At 43.4% G+C, this 13,250-nt stretch overlaps 1 protein-coding gene across 16 annotated transcripts in view; it reads right to left on the bottom strand.

The window, feature by feature from the left end:
• ADAM22 (ADAM metallopeptidase domain 22) overlaps positions 1 to 7,818 on the bottom strand; it is a 127,925-nt gene extending 120,107 nt beyond the window's left edge. For 6 of the 16 annotated variants that reach the window (XM_038123228.1, XM_038123238.1, XM_038123247.1 and 3 more), the window contains exons 1-2: positions 7,381 to 7,816; positions 7,044 to 7,210 (exon numbers count right to left, since the gene is read on the bottom strand). In XM_038123228.1, the coding sequence (XP_037979156.1) occupies positions 7,044 to 7,210; positions 7,381 to 7,438 (225 nt within the window). In that variant the 5' untranslated portion in view covers positions 7,439 to 7,816. Of the gene's footprint in view, positions 1 to 7,043; positions 7,211 to 7,380 lie in introns of all 16 variants that reach the window. The other 10 variants (XM_038123263.1, XM_038123224.1, XM_038123300.1 and 7 more) reach the window with 5 other exon arrangements.
• Positions 7,819 to 13,250: the final 5,432 nt, after the last annotated feature.

Genomic DNA, 13,250 nt, shown 5'->3' with positions numbered 1-13,250 from the left:
CAAACCTGAGCTGGTCAAATTACCAGATGAATCACCAAATTTCATTGTCTGGGGACAAATGCACAGCAACAATGCCATGCCATGCTTTTAACTTACTTTAATTGAATCAAATTTTCAAGCTGGACTCCTAGTGACTCAACAGTTAAAACAGTTCTATGCCATTTGCCACTTTCTGTGATTTCTTCATAGGTCTTCAATTTCAGCTGACTCTGACTTTCCACTTCTTCCACTCGGACTTACCCAACTGGCCAAGCCCCATCATGGCAGAGCATGCCACAGCCTGGCAGAACACAGCCTGACCATGTGTACGTGCACTTTAGTCACCTTTCTGTTCAGCTTAACAATAACGGTTCTGGGAAAAAATCATAAGTCTTCCTTCACACAGTCCTCCCACTAAAGTATTAAAAGCTTGCACAGATGTAATCTTCAGTGTCCAAAGCTCTCATCTGCACTGAACATGCTTCCATCTGAGGAGAGTGATGTTGTTCCACATCCACGCTTGGCTGTGGCTCAGGGCAGCTGCCACTGCACAGTTCACCCCTGCAGCAATGATTTCTCCTCTGCAGATTAATGCAACTATTGCAGTGGCTCCAGAAGAGTGCTCTGAGGGAGCATCTGCACCTATGAAGAGCTAAATTTCATGCGACAGATCTCTGCGATCCTGTATGTGCTCCAAAAGACATGTCCACAGAACAGTGTATCCATACACTATCTAGGAGACCACTGGCAAGCCAAAGGAAAGAAGGGAACTAGAGGGGCATTGAAGGCTCCCTTGTCTGAAAGTTTTCCACAGAAAATTATAACAAATTTGGCATTGTTTAAAATCAATTACATAAGTCAAAACTAGAGAAAAGGAAGACAGGATGGGAGTCACGATAATTTTTGGAGACACTGAACACAGCGGTTTTGGTTAACATGCATGAAACAATTACACTATTTCTAGAAAAAACAATACTGAAAAAATATTATCTAGTGATGAAAACACTGAACCATATCAGTAGATAAGGAGAAAGATACATTGCATAGGAAGACACCAAAATCCTGTGTCCAGTCTTGATCCTCTGACAGTATTGGATTTCACCCTCTACATCCACAGTTATCCAGACTGAGAGAATACACATGGGCCTGGGCTGCCAACTAAATAATCTGACATGTAAGCTACTTCCCATGAAGCAGAACAGTCTGCCTGGGAGAGGCAGCCTTGGCTCAAAGCCATGGGAGTGGAAGACAAGGATCCTCATCTTCCATCCTCTCCAGTGGAGAAACCCAGCGGAAGGCAGCAGTAAGTGGAAGGACCACAAACCTCAGCAGAGCTAATTGGAAAGGGAAAAGCACTGAGCCAGTGCTAGCTAGAAGGACCCACAATTTACAGACCTGAACCTTATCAGGCTTTTGAAGATTTTATAAAGTTTGATTGACCTTTAAGCAGTGTTTGACAGGATAACTGTGATAATGTTTTCACAAGCAGAGCCCTAAAAAAGTTGTTCATTTTAAGTCACTTAAAGAATGGTACAATTATTGGGAAAACTACAAAAGGGACCTGGACTACCAGAAGGATAATATATCTACCATGACCTTTTAACATATAAGTCCATAATGCTCTTGTGGCAAACATTTCAGAGTGAATATTAGCTTCACAGGTAGTTCCTCCAGAATATGGAGAAATCTCGTCAAAGTTTATCAAGACACTGCTCAGGACACAACACACTTCTACACCATGCATATGTTACAGCTGATACAACTGATTAGCCCCTGTAGGAGTCCCAAAACAGGTCCACAGTGAAACTGTGGCAGAAAGAATACTCAGTGTGATCCTGCATTTAGGGGCACCAACACAGACCAGGAGCGAATACAGATACATTCATCACCAGAGCTGGAAAGCACTCCTCTGTCAGACTTTGCAGTCACTACACTAATCATGGCAACGAGGAAATGTTGGGAAAATGCCTTCTATACAAATTGTTACATATGAGCCTTTATGATCCTTTTTGGCTGTATATAAGCCTGTTTTATGAGGCTAAGCCATAGCTTTAGGAATATCTCTCTTTTCCAGTCTGCTATGGCACAAGCATGAGAAGATGACACAAAACAACATGAACTCTGAAGTAGCAGCTACCAGAGAATTTTTGCTGGATTATATTTTTGACTTATACATTTACTGTCATAACAAATCTCATTATCAAGCAGGGAAAGACCTTTCCTGATATGAGCTTGAAAAGAAGGATAAATTAGGAATTTGAAATATTCTTTGCCTATAAAATACCAAAACACACTTTGAATACTTTATCAAAAGGTGTACCTTAGAAATCAAACGACTCCATCAATGCCCTTACATCATTCAACACACAATCTATAGCAAAGTTTAGCTTTCAGCAGTTTTTTCCTCTTCAGGAAGGCAAGACCTGCATCAAGAGTATGAATATTTTAACCATCATTCACATATTCATAAAATATTGCCATGTTGGTGAAGTATCTTATTGCAGAACTGCATACACTGAACATACAGTGAAGTATCACACACATTTTGCCTAATGCCTTACAAACCTTAAAAGGCAACAAGGCAGGAAGAAAACCAAACTCAGCAATAAATCAAATGCATGTTATTACTCACTATACCTCCTTTCCCAGTTTAGCCTCCTTCTCTTTGGTTTTCTGTTAGGATGATCAAAAATTATGCCTAAGTTTTTTCAAGAGACAGAAGCCATTTGATTAAGTGGGCAGAAAAGAATTTTTTAAATCAAGCAATTTCTCATGACACTTCTCTTTTCCAACAGTCACCATCCATCAGTCCCAAACTCTAGAGATATTTTATAAGCCACTCAACAGTCAGAGCTCTTTTTTTAAAGAAAAAAAATTACTATTCGTTGGAGCTACCCAACACAGTAACTTACAATACCAACAGAAATTGACAGCATCAGAACAGAAAGCAAGAGGCAGCAATTTCAGAAAAACCTTCAAAGTGGGATATCCTGTTCGAAGACTAGACTGAGATGACAATAAATCAGAGAATCCAATAGCAAAGACTAGGCAGCACTCGAATAACTAATGAAGATCTCAAATCCAAGAGCAAGCAGAGCTATGCAAACTCAGCATGACAGAGCAAAGCTTCTCTGAAACTCATTATTAGAAATAAGAAAAAATCATTTAAGAAATCTGCAAGCCATGATTCCAAATAGGTGTGTGCAATTGTATCATTTGGTCACAAACAGTGCAGGCTGTGGAAGACAAGTAAGTTCTTCACTGAAAACCACTGACTCACCCTGGACTACAAACAATGTGCACTTCTGTCTCCAGATGCAGCTCAGTCCTGGAGCCCCTTCAGGCTTTCCCTACAACCAGGTCATCCCTTTTACTCTCTTTGAAGGAATCCAATGTATCTTAATGACAACGGGCAATGAGCAAGTGAAAAACAGCTTGAGAAACAGAGATTGTGGACCATGGATGTCCTGCACAACCAGCAGAGATGGGTGAATCTCTGTCCATAGCAGGTCAGAACCTTGTTCCCACTGAAAATCTTGGCCAATCTCACAAACTTCCATGTGACACTTAGACATATCAAAAATGGACAATGATAATACAGGCAGTGGGGAGGCATGCTTACACATTCCCACATTTTAACAAAGAACATGCCCGCACAGACTAAAGGAAAATATTATGAAATTTGTGGTTTCTCATGTGCTTCTTACAATACCAAAATATGGCTTAAGGCACGGAGTTAAAAGGTTCCTTAAAAATGTCCAAGGTGGGAACTTTTATTCTTTTAAACACAAAAAATATTAGATTAGCTTTCACTGAAGACTAATAGAGGACTCTCATCTTCTAATACACTTATTTGTGCAACAGTAAATTAGGTGTCCATTGCTAAGATCCTGGATTTCATTAATGATAATATTAGTGTATTTTTAGCTATATCTTGATTATTCTATACACTGAGTGCTGTGCAGCTGTTAACAGGAGCCCTTTGAGCAATAGAGAAATTGAAATACAGGAGTGTCACAGATACCAGTAATGACTGCATTCTGCAATGGAATTAAAAGCAAAAATCCAAAGTCACGTGAATTCTCCGATGTCCACTATATATTGTACATTAAAACATTAATGACATGAAGATGTAGTAGCCTACAACATTTGCCTTGTGCTGTGTTCTCAGGTTCAGCAGTCTTGGACAACTACAATTGTGAGCACATTAATTATGTTTTTTAAGCAATTACATTCTGAGTTTCTAAGATGAGTATATAGACTATTTCCTTCACTATTTAATACTAAAGCATGCAGGTAGAGAAGTCACTCAACTCTGATGACAGTGGCCCAAAAACCCCAAAACAAACAAAACAGAGGAAGTTGCTAGAGAAAAACCTCAATAAATACTGAAAACAAACCATTAATTTTTAGAAATCTGCTGTCCATCATATCCCAGTCACTTCTGCTTTTAATTATCTTCTCTCACCCCCTTTTCTAATATTATCCACTGGCTCAACTCCATCATGATCCTGTTCTAAAACTCCTGATCTGCAAAGGCCACGCTTTTCTTCTGCATTCCTCTGCATGATCATCTTCATTTGCCTTTGTGCAGCTCTGAACTCAGGCTTGCATCCTTCTTGTTCAACTTGTGCCCTTTCTGCAGCTAAAGCTTTCACCCAGGAATTAAAGGAATCCAATCCGATTTAATGCGACTTCCTTCTCTCCAGCTTATCTCTCTCTCCCCCCCAATGTCCCCACCCCTTTTATCTTTATCCGATTCAAAACACAACTACATTGTTTTACATTAATTCAACTACAGCCTTGCTGGCTAGTCCTTTGAATGCACATTCCCATTCAGGTATCTTTGTTTTTCTAGACATGGTTGCTAGTCCTCCACTCACCAGGGATTCTTCTTGAATGCTTTTACCTCCCCAAAGAAGCATGCTCCCTTAACTAACCCAGAAGGCCGTTAGCTTTGGTTTGAAATCTCTATTCAAGACCAGCTTTTTAAACTCTCCAATACAGCTATTCAAAGACTATTAGCAGTGGATAGAACATGGAGACAGTAAGAGTGTATTAACCACAAAACAATCAAATACATATGGAAATGTTACTGATGTACAGGACACCTCTGTTCCCCTACTCTTTATATGCCACTGACTGTTAAGTCTTCAGGGCATGCATGGGGTGTCTCTTCATTCACAAGAAGAATCCAGCACCTTTACACTTCATGTGACATTCACCAGACACCCAAAAGCACCATAAAAGTTCACTCTGTGAAGTTAGTCCGTAACTTTGATAAGCACCTTCCTGAATGCAGCTCCTACACAACTTCAGCTAAGCAAAGTCAGCCACGCTGCTGGTCCATTACCGGCGAGCTGACTCAGATCCCTGGACAGGGGATGCAATATCCTGCAATTAGGATGTAACCATGCTCTGTGCCAGAATCACAGAAAGTCTGTACTGCTTCACTCAGTTAGGCCTGCTTGGCAATTTTTTTTTGTCCTAAGCACTGTCAGCTACTGTATCCTTCCATGAGTAACAACCATCAGATACCATGGAAGAGGCCGGGAATATTTTAAGCAGTGGCGGAGAAACTTCTTGATCTGGAAGAAAAGTTGTAGTAGCTTTCACATTTACATCAGAGCTTTTACACATTAACATTAGTTTCATGTGGAAGTTGTTGTGAAATAAATGTATTTAACCCTTTTCAAACCATCCGTGTTACTACTTTTTTTTCTGCTTAGACTAATATTCATACTAACAACTTAACTAGATCAGGATGAGTTGAAAATTTTATGAGCATAAGATTTGGTGAATGAAAGCTGAGACATTCAGAAAAATAAAACCCATTAATTAGCAGTTTGTTCTGTAAGACCAGTATTTTAAGCCTAACATTAAAGCTAAATGCAACCATTACTAAGTTTAAAACAGACATGTCACAAAGTGTTTGAACTCGTGAATTTTTGGGGGTCTTCAGAGAATCCTGAAATGCCTATAGGAGGTGGTTTTTTTTTCTTCTTTGAACAAAGCATTATGAACTTTGAGAATAGTATTTTATTGTACCATAAATATGGTGATCATATCTGAAAAACCTTTACATAGAGTAAGTTACATTCAGAGGCAAATATGTATGCTATGAAGAGCTTGTTTATTACTTAACAAAACAAAGAGAATGCAAGTTGTCAGTTCTTAAACTTCATGGATTATAAAAAAAGAAATATGAGACAATTTTTCACCTATTTTGTTTCTTAAACACATGGTAGTCAATTAGAAAAGGAGGAAGCAGAGGCCTGCAACTCATCTTGTATGTCAGCAGTTACTTCAAATGCTCAGATTTTATGTTCTACATCTATAACAATATGGACTAAATGTTTCTTTCCTTCAGATGTAACAGCCATGTACCACCTCAAACAAAAGGGGTCAAGATGAAAATCACAGTATTTTAATACAAAATGAAGTTTTTAAAAGTTATAGGGATTTGGCTTCATATAATCAAAATATGTTTTTTAACACAAATAGAGGCAGATTAATGGTTGGACTTGATCATCTTAGAGGTCTCTCCCAAGCTCAGTGATTCTATGATTCTGTGGAATTTGAAAATATACCCCGGGTTGGATAGCAGGCAATATGTACGTTAAATCCTGTGCTTAGCTCACATGTTACATTTAAAGCAATTCCCTTCCGATGTACAATTTCTATTTTTAAAAACACATCCGAGTCCACAGAACACAAACCCACCCTGCCCACGCTTCAGCCACAAGCCGAAATGAAGCCGCAGCGTTCCAAGCCCCGCTGTCGCAAAGGCACCGCAACTTTCATTTTGGGTGCCCCGGCCGCCGCAGGCAGCGGGCTGTGCCCCCCGGGGGAGGGCATTAACACGCACGGGGACCATCTTAACTAATTCGAGCGCCCTTGCCCAGCACTGGCATTCCCCGCGCTCCTGCGGGAAACCGAGCCGCGCGTCGGGCCGAGCATCGCTTTGCACCGAGCCTTGTCCTCCGGCGGGGCAAGCACCCACCCTCGGCGGAGGGCGCGGGGAGGCTCCGCACCGCCGGGCCCCTGTCCCCCCCTGTCCTTACCTGTGCCCGCGCCGCCTCGCTCCGCACCCGCGTGCTCAGCGCCGGCCACCGCGCCCCGCCGCCGCCCTCGCCGGAGACCAGCCGCAGGGGCCTGATGCTCTCTCGCTCCGCGAAGGGGCTCTCGCCCCGCTGCCGCCCCGCTGCCGCCGTGGCCGGCCCGGCGCCTCCTGCGCAGGGGAGAGGCACTGTCACCCGGCTGCGCCCTCGCCCCCGGCGCGCAGGCTGGAGCGGGGGCTCCGTTTCCATGGGGCTCCGCAGCAGCCTCGGCGCAGCGTCCCCCCCCTCCCCGCCGCCCCCGCCCCAAGCGCGGCGGCGCTGCCCCGCCACCGCGACTCACCTGGGGCCGCTGTCAGGGCGCCGAGCGCCAGGCAGAGGAGGCAGGCGGCAGCCCGCATGGCGCTGCCCGCCGCCCCGCTCGCCGCCGAGCGCCGCCGGCTCCGCGCCTGCACGGGCGGGGGGGGGCTGCGGGGCCGCGGCTGCCGCGGGGCCGGGGCTGCCGAGCTCCGCCCCGCCGCCGCGCCGAGCCCCCTGCCAGCGGAGGAGATGGCGAGAGCCGGCGAGGCTCCCCGCAGAGCCCGCTCGGAAGAGGGAAGTGCTGGGAAATGTAGTCGTTTGCCAAGGCGTGAGGGAGCGGGGCGAGACCGGAGGGGAAGCCCCGGAGCCCGGGCGGCGCCGCAGGGATTCCGCAGTCGCCCCCGCCCCGTAGGGCCGCCCCGGTACCGCACCGCACCGGGGCTGAGAGAAGCCCCGCCGAAAACTTGCCTCCACTGACAGCTGCGGGTGAGGGCGGGGGCTCTCCGGGGAGGCAGCCGGGGCGGTTTCCCTCCCTCCCTGCCCATACGGCCGTCAGCCTCTCTCTCCCTCCTTTACGTGCTCATTTTCTGAGCAAACCTTAATTTCCTTCTCTACGACATTTTTTGCTCCCTTCTTAAATTTCTACTCTATCCTCGCTCTTTTAACAACGAGAGGATTACAACGCAGAATCTTTCCTTTCACGTTACAACATGTTCTCCTGGACTAAGGAAGAGGCCGAGGTGTCAAGGAGTCCCCACGATGTCCGTTCCCTGAAACGCGAGAATAATTCTCCCTCAGCGGAGGGATTGGCTGCGTCTGCAACCCAATTCTACACTTCCACCTACCGGGAAGCCGAGAGCAGCAGTGCTGCCTCTCAGCACGGTGTATCTCACCTCCCTTAACTACATTTCTTTATGAAAAAGGGACGAAAGTGGCGGTCGCCTGAGGCACCTCTTTGCCCGCCGCTTTCGGAAGGGCCGGTAGCACGGACGGCCATGGCACGCAGCTGAGGTGAGCGGAGAGAGGAGGAGGGAGGTCAGGGCAGCGGCAGATGCAGCTCGCTACCGATCCAGGCAAGAGAATACCAAGTCTAACAACCCACTACAAGGCTTGTACCAGTTGTAAACACATAATAAAGGAGGAGGCGGCATCACAGATAATGCCACTGAAAGCTGCTGTTCACTGTAGTCTCAAAGATTAAAAGAGCAAACAAACAAACAAAATGTCTTCAAATCATGATGCAGATCAATTTTAATTGCACTGCTTGCACCGACAACAGCCAGGACACCTGGCACCCCCATTTCTGCTGCTAGGAGCGTTTCCACCCGCCGGGCTGCCTTCTGCCTTCCACGGCTCCCCGCGGGAAGGACCGTGCTCCGGGCGCAGCGGCTCTGCAGCGGCTGCTTGGCTCCCCGGAGCCACCCGACAGGGAATGCCGGCGCTCCTGGCCCGATTTCTCTGTAGGGCTTATCTTACTTACATATATAATCTTATTAAAGGAACCAATTAGAGGACAGATGGAGGAAATTCAGTTTCTCAGAGTTTGTTTCTGTGATATGAAAACAGCCAAAATGACAGTCCAACAAGGTGAAGATAACAGAAGAGTATTGCATGCAGAAATATATAGTAACTTTGAAGAGAACGTGGCGAGTAAGTTTTGTACTGTCCTGCTGATACTCCTGTCAGGTACTACAGGAAAGATGCAATACTACCTCAAAGTATCCATTAAGCCCTCAAGCAGCTGCTGAAACAGTGCAAAATTAGCTTAAAAAACTCTTGGTGGTGTGTCAAGAAGACCATGGGTGAGTTGGGTACAGAAAATGAGAAAGTGCTATTTATAGCAAAGAAAACCAATCAATATTATAATATGATGCTTCAATCGTCTTACAAAAGTCATAAATCCTTACATTTCAGGCTGCAGCCAATCCCTTCAGTTATTTCAGTTAGACCAAACTTTCCCCACTGGCACACTATTGCACAGCTGCTTCTGTCAGTATTTCTGTGAGAATTCATGACATTGGATATACATTACACCATTCAGCAGCAGATCCACAGAACAGTTATACACTAATTTCCTAGATCAGTACATCACAGAATTCTTTTTTCTCTTGCTCACCAGTGTTCAGATTTAGTGTAGGTGTTACACATGCAAGGTTCACCAACCCAGCAGCAGCCAAAGCTTGGCTGCTTTAAGCTAACTGTGAATGCAGAGTTTTATCCAGTCTGTATCCTCAGTGGATATGGTGAGGTATGAGACATATGTTTCATAAATGCAGTCCTTTTTTTTAGTGTGCCAACTCTGTATTGGTCAAACCCTTCACTAATCTTAAGAATAATATTTAAATAATATTTATAACTGTCTTTTTTTTTTTTTAATACAGCCAACTAATACCAAGATAAAGACATTTTAAAAGTGTGTGTGCTAGAAGCAATTTGCCAAAACACAGCTGAAAAAAGTTTTACATTCCTCTCCTTGCAAACCTCTCTCATTTATATCTTCTACTCTTTGGCTTATTTTTTTATCACTTCTGTGGTAAACACTAAAGACTAATTCTAAAGAGAAAACTTAAATAAATTGCAGAAAATTTCTGAATTATGCTGAAGGATCTAAATCACAAGGAAGTAAATCCTGATCTGTATGTCTGAAGTCCCTTCTAATTGTACACACTGATTAGAAATGAATGATTTGACAGGCTTAATTCTTCAGAGAAATATTTCAATTTCATTGATGGTGATTTCACACTCATTTGGGAAATCAGGCAGCGAACATCGAGATTCACCTCCTAGTTTTACTTTCCTGGGAGTTCCTCTACATTGCTGAGGACTGTGGCAGACCACCCACCTCTGAGCAACAAGCTCTTTCACATCAGGGGACAGATTTTTTCTTCTTCTAGCAACTCATGGAATATCTCATATTGGAAGAGAGATCTATAAGACTCAAAGTCCAACTCCCTTCTCTTCATGGAACTACCTAAAAATACACCATATAATGGTGTCATCCAATCCTTTAACTCTTGTCTTGGGGACTGCTTCCCTGAGGAGCATATTCTGGTGACCGATCACCCTCTCAGTGAAGAACCGTGTCCTGATGTCCAGTCTGAACATTACCAGTTGCAGATTCCTCCCATTTCCTTGTGTCCTATCTCTAGTTCCCAGAGAGAGGAGACCAGCCCCCTCCACTGCCTGTAGTACTGGAGGTCACAGGGAAAGTCTGGGGTTTGTGGCATGCACATACTCAACAAATATTTAATGCTCAATCTTGAAGGGAGATCTCCACTCAACAAAAAAAAAATAAACCCAAAACAACAATGAAAAAAACAACACAAAAAACCCACCAAACAAAAACCCCCACCAAAACCAAAACAAACCCCAAACAAACAAAAATATTATAGACAGCCACCTGAATATACAACTTCTTTATACCAAATCAAATTGGACTACACCCAATCACCTGCTTTCCATCCCAAATATTTTTATAGTGCTATATCTGGGGTGCTCTGCATTTATTTTTGATAACTGCACTATCTAAAGCTAGACTAAAAAGCAACATTTGCACAATTCATGGTAAAAATCCCAAATTATTCATCTCATGTCACCTTTAGAGATGGTAAACTGGTTAATGGACTTTACTCACATTTGTATTCACCTGCTTCAGATTATCAGTGGTGATTCCGTGGTATTACCAACAGGATTTACTTTTGTTTTTGCTATTAAGAGCAAGCATAAATAATCTCTTTACAGGGTCCAGAGGACTAGCTATGCTAAGAAATAAATTTTGGTATTCATTTTCTAGTCCACCTACATATATTGTGTAAGTAAGTTGTAAAATTGCTCTGGATCAATTGGTTGCTAAAATTTCCCCTCATTTGTCTTCAAGAGTGGTGATTAGATGCATATAGAGGTTACAGCTAAATCTGAGTGGCAGCAAGCACTTGAAAGAAAATAGCTTATTTTCCAGAAGAATATGTACATGAGATGCAGCATAATGGAAAAAATGAGAGGGATAAAGGGGAGACCATTTCCTGCTGTGATGCAAGTAACATCCAAACCAGTCATGCAAGAAGGATATGAATGCTTGATCGCATTTAATTGTAGTTTTATCTTACACTTCACTATTTCAGGAATTTCCCATAATTCTTTACACAATCTAATTGCATGTCTTAAAGTTCCCAGATTCTAAGCATCTAGAGAATGAAACTAGGGCAAGGAAGTGCTTTCCACCTTTGAGTACTCAGTGCAAGACCAAGGTAGACTGCTATTTGATGCTTCTGTGGTATCAACTGTCAACATGATCAAAAAGCCCAGTGTGATCAGTCTTTATCAGCCTCTGGTGCTTATTAACAGCCAATGGTCCAGAGGCCACATAGACAAAGATTCTCCAGCTGGAGAACATGGAGAGATTCATATTTTTGTCCTGTGTCTACATGCCCCACTGTAATTACATGAGTTAAGAGCAGCTACCATTTTTTCAACATTCATTCACTCAAGAGGCTGCCACAGGAACTTCACAGACACCATCACCAGCTACATTAGATGGGTGGGTCAGAGCTGAGGCTCTTCAGATGTGGGATGAAGGTGCACACACCCTCACAGGTACATCTAAGGAGCCAAAACCACAGGTTGTAACTAACTTCCCTGCAACTCTAACGGGAAAGCCAGCCCTACAGTCACCTCCTGCTGTGTCAAGTGTTCTGCAGCTGGGGGTTGGGCAATAGCTGCCCACAGGGATGCTGCTGCAGAGCAGAGGCTTACCTGAGTGCATCCATCTCAGAAGCTCCTGCAGAACCTCCCCACGTGTGAGTGGCATTGGCATTGCTAATCACCACAGAAGCATCGGTATGCACACCCCCTGTGCACACACGTAAGGATTGGGAACTGTTTCCTCTCAGCCACACTATAACTTACCTGAATGGACACCACATTTCTGCTCAAAGTCACAGAAAGCAAGACAATTCAAAAATTAGGTGCATTATAAGAAATCCTTATGAAGAAAGTTCAAACTGTAATTATATAATATCTAATTATCACAAATACATGCAGATGAATCAAGGTTTGCCATTAGAAGTGCAGTTTTAATGACCAAAGAGGTAGTCTTTGTCTGAAATGTTTGACATTTCTCACCATCACTGCCACGTATTTTGAAAATACTCAATTCTCTTCTCCATGAGGAAATCAGAGAGAGACAGATGTTCTAGTAACTACCCTTCCGCATTTATTTTTTCAAATTGTAACATAAATGCATTCAAACATCAGTAAAAACTGTGGGGGCCTTTTTCAAACAAGCTTAAAAGATAATAAATACATTAAAATAATTAGATATGCTGAACAAATCTGTTTTGGAAATAGTTAATAGGCTTAATGTGGCTTGTGATACCAACTGCGCATACGACAAAGGGGACTCTAACACACACTGAAGTGACCAGTAAACAAAACCTGCATTATGACTAGAACTGCTTTTTGCAACCAGTTGCAGCAACTCTCCTAATCTCGTTCTGGGTTACAATGAATAGTCTTCATATTTTAATGATAAACCTGATTTTTTTTTTTTCTTCTAGATTCTAAAACCTTATTCTAATGTGCTTAAAACTTGTCTTAGCAGTGCCTGTTGAGCTAACATGTTCTAGGACTGCATTTACTCATAAAACATACACACTGTTTATCTGATGAGCAGATCTACTAATGGGTGACTTCTTCCACCTTTCACCCTTATCATTGCAGCAATCCTTATGTGTATCAATAGCCATGCCCAGGTGGAGGCCACCAGGGCAGCTAAGGAATGTGTTCCCCAGGGATGGAAGCAGAGGTAGAAGCAAGAGATACTTACTGGCAGATTGCTGCAATGTTTTAGGGGGAAATGCGAATTTTTCTTACTTTTAAGACTGAACCAAAAGCTAGAAAAAACCCACACCCAGA

This window comes from Motacilla alba, chromosome 2, assembly GCF_015832195.1.
Source record: "Motacilla alba alba isolate MOTALB_02 chromosome 2, Motacilla_alba_V1.0_pri, whole genome shotgun sequence".
In the NCBI taxonomy this organism is placed as follows: domain Eukaryota; kingdom Metazoa; phylum Chordata; class Aves; order Passeriformes; family Motacillidae; genus Motacilla; species Motacilla alba.
Note: the sequence above shows the minus strand (reverse complement) of the source record. Positions and strands in the feature narration are given on the sequence as shown.